The sequence below is a fragment of the Populus euphratica genome, unplaced genomic scaffold (assembly GCF_000495115.2).
Source record: "Populus euphratica unplaced genomic scaffold, PopEup_1.0 scaffold172.1, whole genome shotgun sequence".
Lineage (NCBI taxonomy): Eukaryota > Viridiplantae > Streptophyta > Magnoliopsida > Malpighiales > Salicaceae > Populus > Populus euphratica.
Window position 1 is genome coordinate 397,336 of NW_011499920.1, and position 23,971 is coordinate 421,306.

A 23,971-nucleotide genomic window follows, 5' to 3' on the forward strand; every position below is an offset into this window, starting at 1 on the left:
TTTGATTATTACTTATTTTATTTGAAATAATTTATGAAATGTTGATTATTATTATTTTAATTTCTTCATCTTTCATTTTTTTTTAATTTTTTAGATTCGATCTCTATTACTTTGATTATTATTTATTTTATTTAAGATAATTTATAAAATTATATTTTTTTTCAATTTCATTCTCATTCAACTATTTAATTTGTAAGATTTATTTCTTATTATTTTAATAAACTTGAAAAAAATAAAATATTAATAAGTTATTTTCCAGCTCATTTTACATGATATAACTAAACACTGAAAACTATTTTTTAATTTATTTTTCATTACACTATGAATATAAGAAAGTAATTCACTTTCCAAAAAAAATTATTTTTTAGCAAATAAACAGGGTCTAAATTAGTAACTTTATAGTAAAGAAAGTAAATAATTGTAATAAATGAAGAGAACAAGAATGCTTGCTTTTAGTTTTTGTATAGTAAATTATTTGAAAAGAATGATAAGAGAATAAAGATCTTGAATTATTTATTTAAATAGTTCGAAGAATATTTATCGTCATTATATTTTGTATCTTGTTTTTGTTCAAGTGGTCAAAAATCTTTTCCTCTTAAATATTTTAATAAGAAAAAAAAAATTTATATTAATATTAGTACTAATAGAAATATCTTCTTATATAACATTAACATTGGTAAAAATTATCTTTACATGTCATTAGCACTGATAGACAAACAAAAGAGGTATAAAAAATTTTTATATTTTATTTTAATGGGAATAATTTTATTATAGAATTAATATTGATTGAAATATAATTAGCTTTTAAATAATTTTTATATATTTAAAAATATAAAAAAATAATTTATCTAACATCTTATTATATCCATGTGTTTCACGTGTTAAAGGATTTGGGAAGGTAGAATATGATCCATGTGTTCGGGGTCAATGTGTTTCACATGTTAAAGGATTTGGGAAGGTAGAATATTATATCCATGTGTTTCACGTGTTAAAGGATTTGGGAAGGTAGAATATTAGGAACTCTGTTACCACAGTACAGTTTTTATCACTAGAGCTTTCGAACACGTTTTCCTTGCTTCCACTAAAACTGCACTTCTAGCCTTCACTCCACCGTGAGTAGTAGTTTGCACCACCGTGATCTTCCAGTCCAACAATAATATTTCTCAGCTCCAACAGCGTTCCATCCACTTTGCACCAATAACTCTTCCCCTGTAAGAACTGTGAGCCTCTAGCGTTCCAACCTCTTCCTCTAGCTCAACAGTCAGCAACAGCAGCGATTGATCTCATAAGCCTGCTGTAACAAAACTCGTTAGGTATATTTTTTTAAAATTAAAAAAAATTGTTGTCGTGATAGTTTACTTGAATATAATGGCTTAATGTTGTTGTTTGGTAAAGAAATAATGTAACAGAGAAAGACTGAGCATGTTTAGATATTCTGGAAGAAAGAGAGGTGCTGGTTAAAATTCATACAATTTTTAGTTTGATCTTTAATAGGTGAAAGGCTTTCTTGTTTCTTTGTTCATGGACTTGGGTTTTTAATCTCCTTTGTTCTGAAAAAAAAAAAAAAAAAGGAAGGCTAGGTTATTTGTTTTTCGCTCTTTCGGACTAGGCCAGGTATACCAATAAGCCCAGCCTACACTGCTGGGTTAGACTGGAGCCTAGCCCGCGTGGCTGAGTTTGTGCAAAATTTCACAAGAAAAAAAAAAAATTTGTTTATAGAATGTCGTTGTTAAACATGCCTGATAAATTATTGGCAATTTTGATTTACTAATTTTATTTTTTACCAAATAAATTTCAAATGATTTTTGAAAAAATTAAAAAGATAATATGGACCATTTTAAAATTATTTAGGATTCCTCACACATTTTTCAACCATTTCATTTAATATCTGAATTGTAAACTTGCATTAGAAAGTACTAATTTGGTTTAACTATATATTTTTTATTTACAGTTTCAGGAAAATATAAAAAACCATAAAAATTCATACATATTTTATAAAAAATAAAAATTGTATTTTTATTATATTTTAAAAATACAAAAATCAATCAATGAATATCATAATAAATTTATAATTATCTATTAGGATTTAGTTAAAATTTTAAAAAAAACCACAAAAAAATAATTTGTAATGGAGTCTATTCAGAAACTGATTGTTTCTCTATCCTATAATTACACATTTTATTCCATAAAAAACACACACGTAAAATAATTTAGGGTTATAAGAGAAACAAGGGTGAATGGGTGAAAATAAAGCGCCAATTACATCACACAACAACAAAAAAGGGGGAAAGAACGTGATATGAAGGTAAATTCTACCTTGAAAATTTTGGATAATGCAGTGATATTTGTTTGATTTGTTGGATATATGAACTGGCAATGATATATCAGGATAGGTTTAATTATATTGTAAAGTTTAAACTTTTAAAATCGTTTTCATTAGTCAATGACAATCTTTTATGACTTCTACTAATCTTCCTTTTAAATATATTTGCTTAATTTAATGTAGATGCTTATGTGCATGAGTTCTATATTACTTCCATATAAAACCACAATTTACAAAAATTAATTGAGGAGAGGAAATTTATACTGTTCCTTAAAGTATTTTTCATTGCAATAATATTTATTTTATTTATTTAATATAATTTTATTTTATTTTATTCTTTAATCTTAGGTTTATTGAGGATTAAACTTTATAATTTAGAAACATGAGTTTTTTTTTATATATATATTGCCTTCAAATATACTAAGTCAATTAAGTCACATCAAATCAATTCTTTTATAATTAAAAAAATATTAGAAACATGATTAAATAGTTTTTTAATATTAAAAAAATATTAAAACAATAACATAAAAAGTAAAAAATTAATACAGGCTCACAACATAGCATGAGTAAATGATTAAGTAATTGTTAATTGTAAACATATTATAAAAAAAATTGATTCAACCTACATGATCTAAGAATTATTAATTTTGTCACTATATAAAAAATGATCTAGTCATCATTAATTTAGTCACTATTTTTTTTTATAATCTTACAAGTTAATATCTTTAATTATGAAAACACAAGTTAGATTATCTTTAAACTTGTAAAGTTAATCAAATCACATCAAATCAATTCTTATATAATTAATTTTTTTTATAAAAAACATATTAGTAATGATTATATATTTTTTTAATATTTAAAAAATATTAAAACAGTAACATATTAGATTAACATAAATCAATAAATTAAAAAAATTGTTTCGACCGGCGTAAAGTGTGAGTAAGTGATCTAGTAATTATTAATATAGTCCCTATATTTTTTAGATTAACACAAATCAATAAATTAAAAAACTTGTTTCGACCGGCCATAAAGCGTGAGTAAATGATCTAATAATTATTAATATAGTCCCTATATTTTTTATAATCTTGCAAGTTAATATCTCTAGTTCTGAAAAACACAAGTTAGTTCTTTAATCACATTGGCAACTTCATACTATGAAAACCAAAAGTTAGTTTTTAAATTACAATCAATTATGAAAATATGGCAACTTCATATTCGGTAACCTGAATGAATGTTAAATAATAATATTCGTTAAGATAATAGAGATCGAACAAATATAATAGTTTACTCGGTAGCTTATCGAGGACCTCGTGGGGACGGGTGTAGTTGTTGTCTTCTTGTATAAATCGGCAAGTGGAAGCCAGCATCTTCGGTGGGAAGCTACCAAGCATTCAAACAAGATTGGGACTCGAAGGGATCCTCGAAATCAAACTACACCATGACATAGTCATTGTGACATCGATACAACAACGTCATGCATCTAAGTTTACATTTTTTACTTCTTCTCCTGTTTAGTCTTATATTTTATACGATGGGACCTCGCTTCTTGTGATATGTTTGGCGAGTGTGAAAATGAATCGAACAAGATTAAATTAGATGAGGAAGAGAAATCTAGTTTTGCTAACAATGATGAAGGTAATGTGTAATTACTAATTAACAAAAAAAAAAAACAAAGAAATTAAGGAGTGTGGTGAAAGCACTGTTCACTCATGCTGCAATCATTGCGTATTGTAATAGTTTGGTGAATTCTCTTCTTTTTTTTTTTCTTTTTTGTAATAATTTTGCTCGACTGTGATGGGTTATTAGAGGTTTGGGAAAATCTCTTAAAATTAAATAGGCTTTAAAATTTTTATTTTTGTTCTATACTCTTGTGTATAATTTTAAAAAATAGTTTCATTATTATTTTCATATTAGGTATTTTTCACAATTAACTTAGTATAAATATTATTATTTATTTTATTTAAAATAATTTATAAAATTAGATTTTTTTTTCTTCAAATTCATTCTCCTTCAATTTTTTTTATCTTTTAGATTTAATCCCTATTCTTTTAATAATATTTTTTTATATAAGATAATTTTTTTTAAAAATTTTTTACAATTTCATCCTTTTTAAGATTTCTTTTCTATCAATTTGATCTATGTTATTTTAATTGATATTTTTTTAATCCTTAACATTTTGTTTATAGTGATCCATTTTTTCTCAATTTCATACTAGCATTGACTATTTTTTATATTATTCTATTATTATTAAATATTTTGGGTTGGACCTAGCCTTGCTGTCTAGGCAGGGCAGAAACATGTCCAACCCGACTCAGTCAGACTAGGTTGGTCCGACTAATGACCCAACAATCCCTTTTTTTTTAATATCTAGGATGGGCTTAAATGAGTCCAGCTTGGCTCACATGGTTGTCGGCCTAGCCCAGCTACCATCTGAATTAATTTTTTCCTTTTACATGCAAAACAAATTATCATTCTGCATAGGGTGGCCGGTCTTATGGTAGGGGCAGAAGAAGCTTACTTGGCATAAGGGTGGCTGGTACGGTGGTGAATGCTAACTCTTGTTGGTGGATGAACTGGCAATCACAATGACGCAAAGAAGTTGGTGGTTGAGAGGTTAACTGATTGTAGTGTAGGGGGAGAAGTACGGTAGCTTACAAATATTGTCAAGTATTCATGATTATACCTTATGTTGACAACAAATTAAGTTCCTTTCATAGCATAGGTGTCGGTTATACCATACGGTTTATGCTATAAAAGTGTCAAATATTTGTTGTATCAAGGTTATACAACATAAATCTAGATTAAACATTTAACAAACAAAGTATTAAGAGTGAATAAGATAACAAATACAAAACATGTTGAGTTTATACTATACTTATTCTTACACCATTTGTTGCTACCCAATTTTTGACCTATGTTTTGATATATATTTTTAAATAAAAAAATAAAAAAAAATAACAAAAAAATAATAATAAGGGTTTGCATGTGGCGATAACATAGAGCATCAGGGCTAAGGAAACAATATGTCAAGGAGATAATTACTGAATCATATATAATTACTGAAATATAAAATACCATAGATATATGATTTGATTCGTACTGATTATGGAAAATAATCACTGTAATATAAAATACCATATATATAAGATTTGTTAGTGCTGGTTATATAAAATAATCTCTGCAATAATTTTTGCAATATTTCTTTAAATAGTACGTGTAGGGATTTTCTATATAAGTAAACCTTCAACCACATACAAAGGGAGGGAGAAAATTTACAATGAGATAATTTTACACAATTGAGAGTAACAATAAAAAAACCCTAAAAACCATAACCCTTACTATCCCTTCCCCGGGGCCACAACAAGAGGAAACCAAAGGAGCGATGCCCCCCTTTTTGCCTCTCATCTTCAACCTTCAGCCAAAGGTTGTCCCTTCCCTCTCAAACGGCCATTCCACCATCTCCTTCCCCACAGACCAACCAACCCCAGCTCCTCCCCAATACAGCCCCAGCCATACTATCCCCGTCGTCTGCCTCGTAATCTCCAAAATCAAAGCCAACTCTCCCTATTTTTTCCAGCCAATTGCCTCCCAAACCCGCACACACTGCCTCCTTTCCATTTCTCCTCTTCATCGTCCTCTCCTTTCTCAGTTGACCCACAACCATCACAGACCGGACCAGCCACCAGCAATAGCAAAGACTCAATACTTCCACAGAGCCAGCAACCCCTCCCCTCTCTATAGTGACTCCACCGAAAGTAGGCGACAGCAGCCCATAGACCCACCGTTATCCCTTTCCCCAGCGGCGACACCCACAGCTTCGACCTCCAACACTCCTTCCACAACCGCCAAATCGGCCACCAAAGAAGGGAAGAACAATAAACCATAACTGAAAACAGACAAAAAAAAAAACAGATCCAAAAATGAGAAAAGAAAACGATAGAATCAATTGTTTACGGCCTTTTTTTGTGTTTTGCAGGTCATCACTGGCGAGGAAGGCAAGAGGGGAGCAAGCCGCTCCAGATCCCCCAGCTGCTCGAAATTTCTTGCAGCGGCGCCTGAACCCACGCGCCGCCAGTGGCGGGGGGGGGGGGGGGGGAGATGCGTCGCCACTGTTCCTACATTCCTAGAAGTGTTCCTCTGCAATTCCTGAATATTTAGGGGTCTATTTTGCAATTTTTGAATTGTATATTATGTGTTTAGATTTGTTTTGAATTTATGTTATTTGTAATTATATATGGGTGTATGAGAAAAATATAATAAAAAATAGATGTGTGTGTGTTTGCAGTTTTTTATATATGTTATTAAATTATAAAATTAAAAAGACAAAAAATGAATTTATTGTTTTAATTTGGTGTATGGTCAAGTATCTGAAGGGCAAATAAAATCATGTTGTATTTCCCGTGACAGTGTAAGAACATGTTTCTACATATATTCTGGGATTTAATAACTGATTTATTAAAGCCTTAAGAATTTGACTAATATGTTTAATTGCGATTAGCTGTGATGTGTGTTTTACAAAGAAAATATATAAAAAAAAAAATTGTGTTGCATACGACCAATACCTTAACATGTTTTTTTGAATTTTTTTTTATACAAAAAATATTGTAAGTTTTGAAAATGTGTTTTCGTATGGATTTCTTAAACACAACAAAAATTATTTTCTTGCATTTCTGGATTTTACAACATGCTTGTAAAACTCCAAAGGGTATTGGTCAATATTTTAAAAAAATAAAAAATCTTATTTTAGGGGAAATTCATCTATTATTCACCATTAATGTTTGGATAAAAAAATCTCAAAGGGATGAATATCCAAAATATTTAATGGGAATAACTTGTTATTATTCACAGTTAATATTTGGATAAAGAAACCCAGAGTGGCAAATATCCAAAATAATTTTCTAGGAATAATAAATCCGCACACATACTTGAAAGAAGTCTTGATTATAATCGAGGACATTCTAATTTTTTTTACTCCACGGTTTACTCCAAGGCAAAAATAGGTTTTTTTAAAAGCACCCTAAATTTCTAATTTTTTGTTCATCCTCCTTACGATTTATGAGTCGCAAACTCTTGAAATACCAAGGGAAAAATGAGCTTTTAAAGCACATGGAATCTCCTTAAATTTTTATTTTAATAAATTTAGTTGGAATCAAACCTAGAAAAACTGATGAGATTAGAAAACACCAACACCATAGCAATGATAAGGCAAATCAAACACCAAACAGCTTACCTTAGGTAGGGCGTACTAGAGGTACTAATATCTTCCCTTTACGCAACCAGTCTCTTGCTTTAGAATCTCTGAAAGACCCAGTTAGGTTTTCTAATGACCAAAATACTAAGTGGCGACTCCTTTACTCACAAAAACAAGAAAATGACCCCGAAATCAATCGAGGATCGCCACGCTCCACCGCAAGAGTGCAACACCATTAGTGTAACCTTTTCACCTTGACATAATAAACTTAGCTAAACATAATAAAAATGAGAAATATAAATAAACAAGATAAGAACACAAATAAGATATAAGTTAACTAAGTAAAGGAATAAAAATGAGAAGCATAAACAAGAGATTAATATAAGCAAAACTTAAGCATTATAATAAAAAGAGAACAAGAGCATGATCTTAATTTGAAAACTAAGATGCCTAAATGCATGGCAAATGCTCATTTTATGGGTCAAAATTAGGAACTATTGATTTGATGACTAATTGTTGAGTGGGTGGTCAACTCTTGACTTGGTGATACTCTGTCTTTTCTTATCTATCAAAAAGTCATTGCTAACATCAGAATTTGGATAAATTTAAATCATGAAAGTTCTAGGAAATTATCTCAGCTTTTCATGAAAAAAAATTGAAGTCATTTGGACTTCTAGAACTCAAGACATGAGCTGAACACTAAATAGTGTCTAGGCTATAGAAAAGATTCAGACATCCTCGTTGTTGCTAAGATTTGGACTCCCAAACAACAGAATTGAGTCTTGCCTTTCCATAAATATTTTAGGCATATGTCTTAGCTTTCCATCCAAATAGAGCAGACATAAATCCAAGATCTATAGCTCTATATATGACCCAATGACCGAACAGTGTTCCAGTTTGGGTTGAACCAATATCTCTTTTCAAAGTTTAGCCTTCTCTTTGTCCTTTCAATTTCAGTACTTAAACTCATCAATCAATCCTTTCATTTATGTGATAGACCTGTATTTAAGATGAATATTTACCATAAATTAAAGGTATTTTATAGTATCAGACTTGTTATTATAAAACATGTTTTAGTTAAGAAGTTATTGATACTTCAAGTGCAAAATGATGATATAAAATCTTGATAAAGTGCACTTTTAAGTACTAATCAACTGGTCTATATGTGACCCTAACTGACTATTGGAAAGGTGCCTTTGTTGAGGAATTCATAAGAGAGGGACAGTTGAAATATTACAAAAATTCCAATCAATAATTGCTAAGTGTTTAACCCTTTTTTATATATCTCATTGCTAGTATAAGGTTTTTATTGCTTTTTTTTTTTAGGATTTCAATGAAATAATAAGTTTGTTCTTCATTTGTGTCTCTCCTTTTGATTTGCAGCCAAAACATCCTAAAAGGGGGTTCCCTCTAAGAACTCACAAATACACTTTTGAAGCCTCACGTGATCTTCTTTTGATTTGCAATCAAAACATCCTAAAAAGGGGTTCCCTTTAAGAATTCACAAATACACTTTTGAAGTCTCATGTGATCTTATAGACTCAATTCATCTCTTTTACCAAAATGAATTGTCCCATTGGAATTTTAAAAATTGAACTTGCATTTTGATCTCAAAAATAAGTTGGTGTTTATTTAAAATAATATTTATGACATTCTACTTTTAGAATGACACATGAATCAAGCAATTCCTTCATTAAGGTGACTAAACTCTGAACCAAAATGCACGAATAGAAAAAGAATTGTCATCCTCACACTAAAACTCTTGAGACATGTTATTTTAAATGTATGAATAATGGTATGTAGTGAACTCATTGCTCATGAACTCATGAAATGCATCTCTTTGCAAAGACAAAATCATCGTATTGGATGAGGCCAAAGTTTATTGATCTTAACTACTTGTGTTTGAAATGGGGAAATGCCATCGTTGTTATTCCTTTTATATTCTAAAAAGTATATCCCTTGCAGTTATTTTTTGAGCTTGAATAATTTTTCTTTCATGAAAAAACTCGATTAGGATTACACCCCACACTAGGGGTAAGCAAGAATTTTAAGAGTCATGAGAAAGCCAGAAAAGCAAAAGAGCCCATGAAACTCAAATGCTAGGGGGCATACCCAAATCACAAAAATGAGTGAACCAAGATAAAGTGAATATGCTCTAGAAAAGCAAAAAGAAAAAAGAAAAGAAAAAGGGCAAATCAAAGAAAAATAATAAAAGAAAAGATGAAAGACAAAGAGTCAAATTGCTGATAGTAATTCTCAGTCTTTGAAACCCTGAAACACTCTTTGAACCTTACAATCTTTTCTTTTATAACCAAAAACCTCAGCCTACATTACATGTCTATAGAAGTCATTTCCAATCAAGCAACCTGGATTAATAAGCAATGCTCTCAAAATGCAAAGAGTACTTCTTTATTAGAGCCATGACATTGAGAACAAGTTATTCATTATTATTCATGCTAATAAAATAGGTGTTCAAAAAGAGACAAGTTTTTCTCAAACAAAACCTCGAGCTTTTTCTCGAGCCCCTTATGATGTACTTTCACCAAATACTATATCACCAACACAAAAGAAAATCATCTCTTTTTCAAAAAATAATCAAGGAGTTGCAAGATTTCAAGAGCAAATTGTTTTAAACTCACATCGAAATAAATTTTATTTTCAAGAGGCAAGATCGAGATTTCAAGATTCCATTATTTTTCCGAGAGAATCACTTAAAACCATTATTTTTCCGAGTCATTGACAAAGCACACCTAGGAGCAATGACCAGTACAAGAGGGCAATATTATGTTTAGAAGGAAAAATTGATCCCTTATAGAAAAATAGATGAACATTTCTTACAATAAGACAAGGGGGCATCTTGGTTTATAAAATGCAGCTTGATCCTTTCAGCAAGTAATAATGAATGTTTTTAAAAGTGAGATGGGGATTAATGAATTATCCTCTCAAATTATTTGACGAGACAAAAAATCTCTAGGAAGCAAGTGGGTCATGATGGGCACCATAAAAGCTAAGTTGTGTGAACGAATATGGGAAGAGACTTACATGGACCAACTCGAGTAGGCTAGAAGCTTAACGATAAAAATGACCTAAATCAGAGATAGTAAGTCGTAAACAAGAAGATTAAGAAGAAATGGGGGCCTATATTTCAAAACAGGTAAAGATGCATGCATGTCATCTAAACTTTGAGACATCGGATAACAAGTTTTGCAAAATTGGAAAGAAAAATCTCTAACGAGATCCATCAAATGAAAGGCCATCTTGAAATGGTCAAGTTTGAAATTGCTTTTGGAAATTTTTCATATTTGAGAATTAGGCCACAAAAAAAAAATCTCTTTGTATTTTTCCACCACCTTTTCTCAACCATCTAAGGTAGTGTGTTTCCTAACCCTACCCCTTTTCGAGCTCGTGTTTGAGCCCTCGCCCCTTTTTTAATGCACCTTCGAGCCCTCAACCATTTAAAGGTAGTGTCTTTCCTAACCCTATCCCTTTTGAGCATGTCTTCGAGCCCTCAACCATCCTTTTGAGTGCACTTTCAAGCCCTCACCTCCTTTGAGTGCGCCTTTGAGCCCTTGACTATCCTTTTGAATGCACCTTCAAGCCCTCACCACCTTCAAGTGCGCCTTCGAGCCCTCGATCATCCTTTTGAGTACACTTTCGAGCCCTCACCTCCTTTGAATATGCCTTCAAGCCCTTGATCATCCTTTTAGGTGTGCCTTCAAGCCCTCATTTTCCTTTCTCTTTTTACTTGGGTAGGTCTCTCATTATAATGAGACCCTTTTTTTTTTTACTTGGGTAAGTCACCCATTACAATGAGACCACTTCTAAGAAAAATCTCTTTGTATTTTCACCATTAGGCAAGTCACCTGGAACAATGAGAGCACTTACAAGTTTCCTCGTATTTTATCATTATGCTAGTCACCTAGAAAAATAAGACCACTCGCGAAATCCTTCGCGATTCTTCTTCCTATCGGGCAGGTCACCTGGAACAATTAGACCACTCGCAAAATGCTTTTTACATTTTATTCTTCATCGAGTGGGTCATCGAGAAAAATAAGACAATTCGCATTTTTTTTCTTCATTGAGCAGGTCACCTGGAAAAGTGAGACCATTCGCAAAATCCTTCGCGTTGCTTCTTCCTATTGGGCAGGTTGCTTGGAACAATTAGACGACTTGCAAAATCCTTTTCATGTTTTGTTTTTCATTGGGCAAGTCACCTGGAAAAATAAGGTCACTCACAAAATCCTTTTTGCGTTTTGTTCTTCATCGGGCAAGTCACCCAGAAAAATAAGATCACTCGCAAAATCCTTCGCATTGCTTCTTCCTATTAGGCAGGTTGCCTGGAACAATTAGACCACTCACGAAACCCTTTTCACATTTTATTCTTCATCGGGCAGGTTGCCTAGAACAATTAAATCATTTTTATTTTTAAAAAACTTGATAAAAAAAAAGAGGAAGGGTTTTCACAATTATTCTTCTTTACAAAACTTACTATACAAAGTCAAAAGAAAATAAATTTTCTAATGCCTTTGCACTATAAGCATTGTAAAGAGGGGGCAACTATTATAACTCAATTTTGGCCCAATGGCTTTTTAATTTAATTTTACAGGGTTTAAAATGTAAAATTAAAATATCAAATATTTATTTCAATGACAAGTGTGATTTGGCAACTTGCATGAAAACTAGAGACTACAATGTACTTTTGTCATTCTATCATATATCTTCAAGATAATTGTTGTTACCTATTTTTAGGTTCCCACAAACAAAAAATTAAAAATTAGAAAATACAAAAAATATATATCAAAAAATTTTTCGAAAGAAATCCAAAAATAAAAGGGGTGAGAAAAGGATGCTGGAATGTTGAAAAAGGGATAAAATTGGTTGAGGAGGTTCAAAAATACAAAATGTTGAAATTTGACAGTATATTTTTTTTTACTAAAGAGAGCTCTATTGACAAAGAAAATTCAAGTCTAAAATCAGATGTTTATAAACTCAATTAAAAAAAATTTAAGGTTTAATTGAATTTATGGAGGGTTCGATTCCAAGAAAAATGGTTTTTTTAAGTCAATTTAGGCTTTTTTTTTTTGGAAGAAACTAAAGTTCTGAAGTCCAATTATAATTTAAAAAAAAAAGAAAAAAAAGAGAGAGTTGAATCAGGGGCTTAATTGCATAATTATTGAAATTTGATGGCCGATTAGGGACTTAATTGAAACGATTCGAAACCAAGGATCAAACTAGAAAGGGCGTTAAAATCAAGGGATCCAATTGCAATTCATACTAGGGGCTTGATCACAAAGTTGTCAAAACAGCCGAGGATCGAATCTAAAATTTTAATTTTTGAAATTTTGAGACAGCGCCGAGCACTATTTATTGTCTCCTTAAAAAAAAAAAAAGCCATTTTCAGCATTAAAACAGGGATACAGTTTGCAGCAAATTGCTTAAATCATGGGGCATGTTTTAAGGCTTGTTCTGGGTACCATTTTCACTGCAAGGCTCTCCTTGGCTTATAAAAGCCAAAGAAAGACACTGAACAAAAGGGAGAAAAGAGGGAGCAGAGAAGGAGAAAAAGGCTTGTTCTGGGTACCATTTTCACTGCAAGGCTCTCCTTGGCTTATAAAAGCCAAAGAAAGACACTGAACAAAAGGGAGAAAAGAGGGAGCAGAGAAGGAGAAAAAATAACAATGAGACAGTGAGGGGACGACCGAGAGGGGAGACCATTGTACACAGAGGAGGACGAACAACTGATAGAAGGAAACACCCGAGATCAAGAGGAGAAGAACCAGACAGAAGCAAAGGAGGAAGGAAAACAGAGGTAGGTGCATCTGCATAGGAGAAGAAATACTGCAGAAAATAGTTGTTGGCTTTGCGCTTCCCGGCCACTGCCATCGTCAGAACCACCGGGAGACCTCGCCGGCCGCCTCTCCACCGCCACTAGCATCACTGGGCATGTTCGCCATCGTCTTCAACATCGTTTCCACAACCAGGTTTGTCCCCCTTCTCGTCGTTGTGCATGCACCATTTCCTTGCATTTTACTGTTCAAGTGAAATATAATTCACTTGAACAGTGAAATGCTATTTCATTGTTCACGTGAAATATAATTCGTGACCTGGTAAGGCCTGCTGGGTTCAGCCTAGCCACATGGGCCGAGCTGGGTCCAACCCAAAAAAAATAATAAAAATAAAAATTCTTCAAAAATTATTTCAAAGAATCTGTTGATTTTTCAGTAATTTTATTGCTATATTTTGATCAATAAAAGATATAAACCGGTATTAAAATACCTGATTTTCGTCAAGACATAAAAAAATATTTTGTTTTCATGCATACGGCCTAGTCTCTCCAATATATATATATAGTAGCATGCATTTTGGCTTTAATAACCAGTTTATTCAAGCCATGAGAATTAGGCCAATATTTCAAAAATTCCAAAAAAATTATTTTGTTTTCTTTTAATATTTGGGGTTATGATCTTATACGTAAGACGTATTCCGAATATTAAATTCTTGTGTTTAGGTCAGACTTACTCGATAAGATAAGGACCTCCTTATTGAGGAGGACTTTTCTTGAACCATAGACGGACCAACAACTAGAAATACAATAACACCTTAACTTTTTATCAGACAATCAAACAATGTAGCTTACCTTAGGTAAGGCGTATTTAGGGTGCTAATACCTTCCTTTTACGCAACCAGTCCCCGTACCTAATCTCTAAGACCAGTTAGGGTTCCTAGTGACCAAAATACTAGGTGGCGACTCCCATTCTATTTTCCACCAACAAAAGACAATACTTTCTTGTCTCCCCCACATTTTCTAGATAGATACCGTATACATGTTCATTGATAAAGTGGAAAACTCATCGCGACGCCGCACACGTGCGATAATAATCATTGTCTTCAAGATAATTATAGTTATTCATTCAAATTTGATTCTTAATCAAATTCAAGCTTCAAAAAAGAGAATGAGTTTGATTGAAATTTTTTTTGTCACACATGAATGGACTTTGACACCATAAATACAAACCTCAGTGTATGCAAAAAAGGGAGGAAAACAAATGCAGAAGGAATAATACCAATTTTCCTAGCAACGAGCGCCTGCATCAATCTTCGCTCAAGAAGTTGGCAACAACAGGTAAGTCATTTCATCCCCTCATTTTCACTTTTAATTACCATCTTCCTGTAGCAAGTGCGCACAAGTAGCTCGCACACGCTTATAAAGAAAAATATATCAACTGGGTTATTGGTCTGAACCAGTAACTGGACCGGTTTCGCTGGGTTTAGCCCAGCCTGCATAGCTAAGCAAGATCCAGCCTAAAAAGAAAAAAAAAAAGAGTGGGTCAGGTCTAGGCTTTAGGTCTAGCATCCCCAAATTATGTTTGCTAAGGGTGTGCTTGGCAAAACACACCCTTATGCTTTAACCATAATTTTTATGTCCATTCTAATTTAATATTTGACCAAACAAACTCCTTTTCAATAACAGAAAACTTCAAAAATATTTGGAGGCCTTCATTAATTTATTTGTGGGCCCCTCACACTTTGTTTTATTTTTTCTTTTTGTTTGTATTTTTTTGTATATGTGCTCAATCTGTAAACTATTACTGTTAAATGCAAATATGTCGTGTAATATTGTTTTTTACTTCCATCTAAAAAGAGTAAATAATAATAAAGGATAAATAATAAAAAAAATAACATAGAAGATTTCTTCTTTAAATTTATTTTTTACAAAAATATTCACTGACACCAGAGTTAGGAGTATCGTATTTTTTGGATTTTTATGATATTTATAAACGTTAGAGTTGGAAATATTTGTAAGAATTGTTCACTGATGCTTGTTAGAGTTGAAAATATTTGTAAGAATTGTTCACTGATGCTAGAGTTAGGAATATGAAAGGAAGAATTAAAAAAAGAAGAAAAAAGAGAATAAATTCTTAGCAATTTTAGCTAAAATCAGCAATGCAGTTTGTCTTATGTAGGACGCTTAAGGGATGATAGCATCTTCTTTTTTGCATAACCAGTCCCGTATCATAAAATCTCTGTTAACTAGGTAAGGTTTCCAGTTATCATAATACGTAATGGCGACTCCTTAAAACTTAAAAAAACAAGATGTCAAATATTTATTTTTTTATAATTGAGAGATAATTTTTAAATGACCGTCATGATGTTTGGGTATGACAAATGACATGAGTTATATCAAATCTTTTTATTTATTGTTTTTTTATTTATTTTTTTTTAAAAATTATTTTTAAATTAAACTAATTCAATTTATTAAATATAAGAATGGGATACTCTTATTTTATGATATTATAACTAGTTTATTTTCTGATTTGTTACTCTAACAATACATCTAGTTGTCAGCATGGAGCTTTTAACGATAGTTTTTAAAATGTCTCGATAAGTTATTTCTTGTGATTGAGTAATGTTAACCGCAAAACAAAGATAGGTCTCTCTATTTCTTCTACTTTTGATATAATGATTAATTATTGCTTTTTTTTCATGGTATTTATAATATTTTTTAAAATCATATAATTAAATTAATTGTACTTATTTTAATACAATCTTAATTTTTTTTAGTTCTTTAAAAACAGTAACATCAATTTGACATTGAAAATTTTACCCGTGATGTAGAGGAGACCACCTATCTAAGGACAACCTTAGCTTACAAGGACGGTTTCTAGTGGTGCTGATTCTTGTTTAAGCCCTGCACAACACGTCAGGATTTTTAAGAAAATGAGGACTATGATGATGGTGACAATTCCTTTTATATTAGGACACTGAGGGTGCCGGTAAAGCCTGATTTTGAAACTTGGAAGAGACAACTAAGTTATTTTTAAAATTTTATTGCCTAAATTTCTACCCAAAAACCTGACATGTGATTTGACCCAATATAAGGTAGGCTCCGTCTATTTTTGTTCTTAAAAATTTCAAACTAGATGGTTTTGAGAGAAAAGTAAACAAAAAACCAAAATTGATTATCTTATCTATAATGTTTAAAAATATGGTAAAAATTATATTTATTAAAAATTTAATTTTTTTATATTTTTATATTGTTTTGATATACTAATATTAAAAATATTATTTTAATATATTTTTAAATATAAAACATTTTAAATCATAACCATTACAATACTTTCAAACAACTCTTATATTTCATGTTTCATGAGATCCAAACTAAGCTAAATCTAGAATGATTGATTTCTGTATCAATCTGTCGGGGTCGGGTTAGGTTTATTAATAGTGGTTCCACCTAAAATCGTCCAATTATTTGATTTTATTTTTCGACGACGGTGCATCGTGGTATTTGGTTTTTGTTATGTCATTGCTTTAAACGTCACGACGCATGACAGACTGACGAGGTGACAGTTTTGTTTTTAATGTTAGCATCTGTAAGGTGGTCAAGGAACGAAGCCAAGTTGTTTAATTTTATGTACCAAACTGCATTGACTGTTTGGCAGAAGATATGAAAATTTTTTTAGATTAATGTTGCTGTTCGCATCATTTTATATATATTATAATTAATTTTATAGATTTTAAAATTAATAATTATATAAATTTTCAGTAATCATCATATAAACAATTAAAAATTCAAATTTAAAATTAAAAAAAAACGAACTTTTTAATTCTAATTCCTTATCATTTAACCAAAAAAAAATATCAAACTTCACCCATGATCAAATCACACAACATGATACGTCATAAAATTTGAAATAACATAAAAAATAAAATTTTTAATTTCAATTCCTTATCATTTAACCAAAAAAATATCAAACTTCACCAATGATCAAATCACACAACATGATACGTCATGCATCATCATGACCACATTTGTCAGGAGTACCAGTAAGTATTGCATCATTCAGTCGAATAAACTGAGCTCTTAAACACCGAATTATACGAGATAATTATCTTTAAACAAATGTTATTTTGCATCATGAAATTGTGGTATTTCCGTAATATATTCACATCAACTGTGATCGTGACTGCTATTATATGTGAGTGATCCGTCATGTATATACAACAACGGCGGGTAATGGATGTGATATATTTTTATACCTCATCTAAACAAAATAATACAAAAAATACAAAAAAAAATAAAATACAAAAAAAATTGAGAAATATTGGAAGAATGTACTAGAACACGCTCAGGAAGCTGTTAAAAACTAGTTAGGGATGATAAAAATATATAAAATTACAAAATTTATTAGCATATTTTTTATTGAGAATGATTTTATTGGCGAAGAAAATTTAAAAGTAAATGTTGAAGGCCATAAATGAAATTTCTCAAAGTTTAATTGAATTTATTAAGAATTTAATTTAAAAAAACGATTATGAAAGTCAAATCAAGAGATTAATTATATAAATATTTAAATTTGATGGGCAATTAAGAAATTAATTGAATAAATAAGAGATCAAAGATCAACTTACAAAAAACAAGTGACTTTAGAATCGAAATTATTAAAATCAGGGTTTAAATCTAAGAAAATTAAAAGTTTTATGTTCATCTGAGATTCAATTAAACAAATCAAAAATAAAACATCAAATTGTCAAAAGTGCTCAAATTTAGGGCTAGCGATTAAATTTGACAAGGGTAAAAATGTATGAAATTAGGAGTTCAAGGGGAAATTATACGTAAATTTACAAAAATTGAAAGAATAAAAATTAAATTAAAGTTTTTGAAACCCTAAAATAAATCCATAATTTGTAGGATTTAGGTAAAATGACATTATTTAGAATATTGTGCATCCTCTTTTTTTGATAATTTTGACCGGTCAAGCATTTATTTTCAGGTAGATGAATGTGACATTTTCAATCACTTTGAAATTTATAACCATAACTATTCATCTAAAACACACCTCCTGTACAATTCTGTTTTCATAAAATCAAACGCTTACATCTTATGTTCTTTAATGATCTCAATAATATCTTGTCCGTGATTAGCCATCATTGTATTTTCAAACTCTATATTAATTGAGTTGGTATTTTTTTTATAAATGAATGTGAAGCTATATATTTTTAAATTAAACAAGAATGGATATAGCATAAAGATATGCACCCTTTCTATCAAGTTCAGGTGGTCTCAAGCAATATTAACATTAGATTTTTTCCAACAATAACACAAAAATAACTAACTCAATCAGCTTTAACTGAGACATTCATTTGCACAAACCTATCTAACTCTTTCATGAGTTTACACACAAAACACTCATAGAGGGTTATATCAAGGGTTGTAAACCTTCCTTTCAATATCAAAAAGTCAAAAACACTTCATCTTAATCTTTAAATTTATTATAAAACCATTTAAATTCAAAAATCATTGATCATGTTATAAAACCAGTTTAGTTTTGATTTTACTAACAAAATCTTTAATGAAATGAAAAATTATCGATGATATTTGAAGGATTTCTAATTTTTTTTATTAAATTAAATATTATAATAACATAGGATAATGATTATGAGCATAATTTCTTAAATAATGAGTTGAACTTCAATTCATAACATAGCAAGACAGGTAGAAATGCAAAGCTAAAGAAGAATGCGAACATGAATGAATCAATTATTTCACTGCATTCACTACTTAAAAAGCCAAATTAACTCTCTTTTACAGCTACTAAATTTTAATAAAAGAGTTTTACTTTCTGTTAAACAAGCATTAAGTTAGAATTAAAGTTTTTATCCAAACATTTAAAATATATGTATTTCGCAGAGGATGAAACCCTGCCAATAATTATTACATATAATTTAACCGAAATTCAAGAATAAAAATTATTGAGAGTTGTATGATCAAAGATAATAAAACAAGATGTTTTCGGGAGGCAATCTAAGCCAGGACCAATAATGATTTTTTTTTTGTTTAGTTTATTTTATTGCTTTCTTTATTTTCATTATTGTTTAATTTAAATTTTCTCCACCATATTTTATTTTCTCTTATCTGAACCTGTGAGAACACCAAAGGACATATTGCCTTTTGTCTTCTTGTTTAACAAATGAATACTTTTATTTAACCTTTTACTGACAAAAGAAAACGGAGAATTGTTTTAATTTTTTTGAGAATGAAGAATCAATTTAAAATATCACATCAAATCACTTTATTTTGTTTTCAAATATTAAGAATTCGTTCCAAAAATCGAAGTTAAGGGATCTGTCAAAATCGAACGACACATCAGGTGACTGATTGAATAACCGGGCGAGATCTTTCGCGATGACACATGATCTCAGAGTCGGCACTTGGTGCAGATTGATTGGAGATAAATTTAAGTTAAATGAAGCACACAATTAACTTAGTATTTTACTTACTTATTTCACCGTTGCTTTGTATCGGTGGAATAATTTTTTTTTTTTTTTAAATAAATCTATAAATTTTTTAATTGTGCTATTTTTTTTAAAAAAAATAAATCTATAAATTTTTTAATTGTGCTTTTTTTATTCTAATTGTAAATTAAAAAAAATACGTATATATTTAATTAACTATATTTAGAATTATTTATGTCAATAAATATAAAAAATAAAATATTAATATGTTTATTCAATTCACATCGCTACAAGTTAAATATTATTTTATAGTGTAAAAAAGTTAATGTATAGATGTTATTAATATAAAAAATAAATCTATAAATTTTTTAATTGTGCTGTTTTAATTCTAATTGTAAATTAAAAAACATACGTATATATTTAATTAACTATATTTAGAATTATTTATGTTAATAAATATAAAAAATAAAATATTAACATGTTTATTCAATTCACATCGCTACAAGTTAAATATTATTTTATAGTGTAAAAACGTTAATGTGTAGATGTTATTAATATATTTTTTAATATTAAGTAATAAATATAACTATAAATTAAAAAATTAATATTCATATATAATAAAGGTTACATGTGTTAATAAAAACTTATAAGATACCAAACTAATTTTTAATGTAATAAAAGAATAAAATAATGTTACAATTAATTTTCTTAGTGTTTGTATAATAATTTTTAAAAAATATATATATAAAAATAACAAATCACAATAAAATAAATATAAGAATAGCAAAAATATTATAAATAAATTAAATGTTAAATGATAAATATTCAAAGTGTAAGAAATTAAACACAATATTTTTCCACACACGTAGTAAAAAACAATTTGTAAAATTTATAGTTATATCTTTTATACATAAAAACATCATTTCTTTTTAATGGGTATGTATATGGAATAAACTTCAAATTTAATTAATTTGTGAATTATTTGATCAACCCAATTTAATTTTTAAATTATTCAAGATTGGAATTAAAATAATTAATATTATATTTTTTTATACATGATTTTGATTTAGGTTAATATTTGTCACATTTATTGTTAAAATAAAACAATACATATGATCTTGCACGTGTGACTAAAAATGAATATAGGATTTCAATTGATTAAAACATCATGAACTCAGATGGATGTTGTGTTTATTTTCAATAATAATTAGTTTGAGTTTATTCAAGAACAATTAGAAATTTACTCGATCATTAATCCTAAATTTTATAAAATTAATCAAGCTATATATAAAATTATCTAAATTATCATTAATCTTTGAACAAGTCTAAGCAGCATTCTTTGACGAGTCCTCTATTCCAAAACCTCTCATAGTATTCACCGTATGTAAAATCTCTGTAAACTGCTGGATGATCGTCGTCAATTAGCTCTTTAGGGGGGGCTACGACAGCATCTTTCGAAGGACAGTAGAATGTTGGTATGGATATTCGCTCTTTGTTACAGTTCACCACTGCTCGATGAAGCACGCTCTTGTAACGGTCGTTGCTAAGTACCTTATCATAATAAATAAATAAAAAACACAACTTAATTAGAGTTAATAAAAATTATTAATTGCATCGTGGCACTAGTGCGGAATAATTAACCATGAAATTAAGTGGATTTGTGGATGCAAATACAAGTGATTAGAGGCATGGTTGTAAGAACTGCTCACGGGTTTGACTCGATGAAGGACTAGGGTCATTAAATCAACTTAAAATAAGATTGTTTTTAATGTTTTTAAATAAAAAAATTAAAAAAATTTCATTCTAAACAAAAATTATAAAATAATTAGTGGAACTGACCCATCGAATCTCACTCGGTTTCAGTCAAGTAAATTAATTGTGAATTGATCCTTAAAATCACCGAGTTCAAAGTCGGCAGGTGACGACAGTAGACGGACAAGGCTGGGCTAGGTTTTGAAAGGCCGTTGGACTTTTTTAATTTGTCAATGTAAAAATCATAATTCCAGTGTTGTCGGTCAATTTCAAAATATTACTTTTCCACGCAAACTCCGAGGGAACCTCATGGGAAGCCACAATAAGCACACACTAATTCAATGGTGACATCTCAATCCTACCAGCCGACGTAGCTATATTATTTGCCAATATTTTAAATTTTCTGAGCTAATAACACAAAATCTCCACCAATCTAATGCTCCGATGAATCAACTCCATTTTTAAAAAATATTCTTTTGTTCCGATGACCGGAAAGTACATAGAAGTTCACCTGCATTTGATCACCAATGTTGATAATGAAGGTATTGGGAATGGGATTCACAGCAATCCACTTGCCATTCCTCAGAACCTGCAATCCAGGCACGTCATCTTGCAAGAGAATGGTGATTAAATTAGGGTCGGTATGTCCTGGCAATCCATACGTGAGTTCTGGCTGCGGACACGGTGGATAGTAGTTCATAGCCATATGCTGCCCATGCTTGCCTAATTTCTTATCTATGTAGTCTCTTTCCAGCCCCAAACTTTCTGATATGACCTCTAGCAGTTTTAACACAAGACCTCTAATACTTGTACAATATTCAGCCACATCTCTCCTGGAACAGGAAACAAAAGTAGGGTGTTATAATTTAGCCCCTTAATTTCTAATGTTCTATAAGTCAGTCCTTCCTTTGAGTCTTGAAAGTCATAGGTTAGTTTCTTAACCAAAATTTACTATTAGTTGTTTCTTAAAATTCCCAAATTACCCTTTTCAAATACAATTATAATTTTGTAAGGTAGCACATTTAAAACAAATTAAGATAGTGTTTTTGTCTGTTAACACATTTAAAAAAAATATTTTGTAAAATAACATAAGCACAAAAATAATTAGAAAAGTAACGCAGTTGAAAGTGTCACAATTAGTATATGCAACTCATTAAAATGTGCTAGTTTACTAATTATTTTTTATTTGTGTTATTTTACTAATTATTTTTAACTGTGCTAATAAAAAAAACAAATTCCTAATACTTGTATCGTATTCAGCCACACCTCTCCTGAAACATGAAACAAAAATAGTATATTATGATTTCGCCCCTGAATTTTTAATGTTCTATAAGTTAATCCTTTTAGTTTTGAAAATCATTAGTTAGTTTCTTAACCAAAGTTTACTCTTAATTATTTTTTAAAATTCCCAAATTAACTTTTTCAAATATAATTATAATTTTTCTCGTAATAAGTGGGATTGAAAATTTTGATTAGTTATTTTTTAGAAAAAAAATAATTTAATTTTCCTTTAAAGTGTATTTTAAATTTTTCTTGTAAAAAGTGAGGTTGAAAAAAACAATTCATCAAAAAAGACTAAATTACAAACACATACGAAAATATAAAGACTCAATATTAGATTTTCCAAATCAAAAGAATTAACTGATATTTTATTAAAAAAAGAGGATGTGATGTCTAGCATTAATTCAAAGTATATCGAAATAAATAAAAAATGGTTTGAATGGAATTTAGACGTTACCTGAATGATGGGGGATTGCAAGGCCATTCATGCATGTAATCTTCAAGAGGGTAACAATGAAGTCGCAAGAAATCCCTCCAACTAGAAATCTGTTCTGTCTTAACATTAAAGCTTGTAGACAACCTGGTGTTCTTATAAGGATCGTCAGAGTAATTTTTTAACCTTTCACTTGCAGGCAGATTGAAGAATTGCCTAGCTATGTTCATGACGTTACCGATTATTACCTCTGGTATCCCATGATTCTTCACCTGAGAACAGCGGTGCATTTATTTTGTAAGAACATTAACAACCATAGTTTTGAAGCATAACTACAGCGAGGATCTGTACGAAACGAGGAGAAGAGAAAGAAGGAAGGAGTGAAGTGAGCAAGGAACAACGAAGAAAAAGGAACATGGTTTCAGTACCTGAAAGAAGCCATCGTTTTCGCAAGCTTGGCTAATTTGTTCGATTATAAGAGAATGGTTAGGACCATTAAGGCCGTGAAGGTCAATTAGAGGAATGGAGACGTCGGAAATCTGAACATCGGAGAGATTGGGGCGGTCGGAGATGGGACGGATGTAGTTGGTAGGAATTTGCTTTACACCTGATGATGCAAGGTCGGCTAGCAGTAGATTAGCAGGGGGAGACATGACTAGGTGAGAATGCAATGGATTCTTTCTGGTATGTTCTTAAGCTGATGGAAAGGAAGATATGGGATTCCATATTTATAGCCGAAAACTAGATGCTGGCA

At 30.4% G+C, this 23,971-nt stretch overlaps 1 protein-coding gene and 1 long non-coding RNA gene across 2 annotated transcripts; both read right to left on the minus strand.

Annotated features, from left to right (window-relative positions):
* Nucleotides 1-7,630: 7,630 nt before the first annotated feature.
* Nucleotides 7,631-14,203, minus strand: LOC105135044 (uncharacterized). Its single transcript, XR_844113.1, has 3 exons — nt 14,034-14,203; nt 8,988-8,990; nt 7,631-7,643 (listed from the first exon to the last, which is right to left on the minus strand). It is a non-coding gene; the product is annotated as an uncharacterized LOC105135044 (long non-coding RNA).
* Nucleotides 14,204-20,909: 6,706 nt separating this feature from the next.
* On the minus strand, nt 20,910-23,971 carry LOC105135045 (hyoscyamine 6-dioxygenase-like). Its single transcript, XM_011039716.1, has 4 exons — nt 23,646-23,971; nt 23,242-23,489; nt 22,015-22,336; nt 20,910-21,302 (listed from the first exon to the last, which is right to left on the minus strand). Exons 1-4 carry the CDS (start codon nt 23,868-23,870, stop codon nt 21,060-21,062), a joined length of 1,038 nt encoding a protein of 345 aa, XP_011038018.1. The 5' UTR covers nt 23,871-23,971; the 3' UTR covers nt 20,910-21,059.

What these genes read in the sequence shown, in the direction of transcription:
- LOC105135045 (XM_011039716.1), bottom strand. Translation starts at nt 23,870, where the DNA reads ATGTCTCCCCCTGCTAATCTACTGCTAGCCGACCTTGCATCATCAGGT. An exon ending in AAAACGATGGCTTCTTTCAG is followed by an intron (nt 23,490 to 23,645) that starts GTACTGAAACCA and finishes CGCTGTTCTCAG; the next exon opens with GTGAAGAATCATGGGATACC. An exon ending in TGCAATCCCCCATCATTCAG is followed by an intron (nt 22,337 to 23,241) that starts GTAACGTCTAAA and finishes TTCCTGTTCCAG; the next exon opens with GAGAGATGTGGCTGAATATT.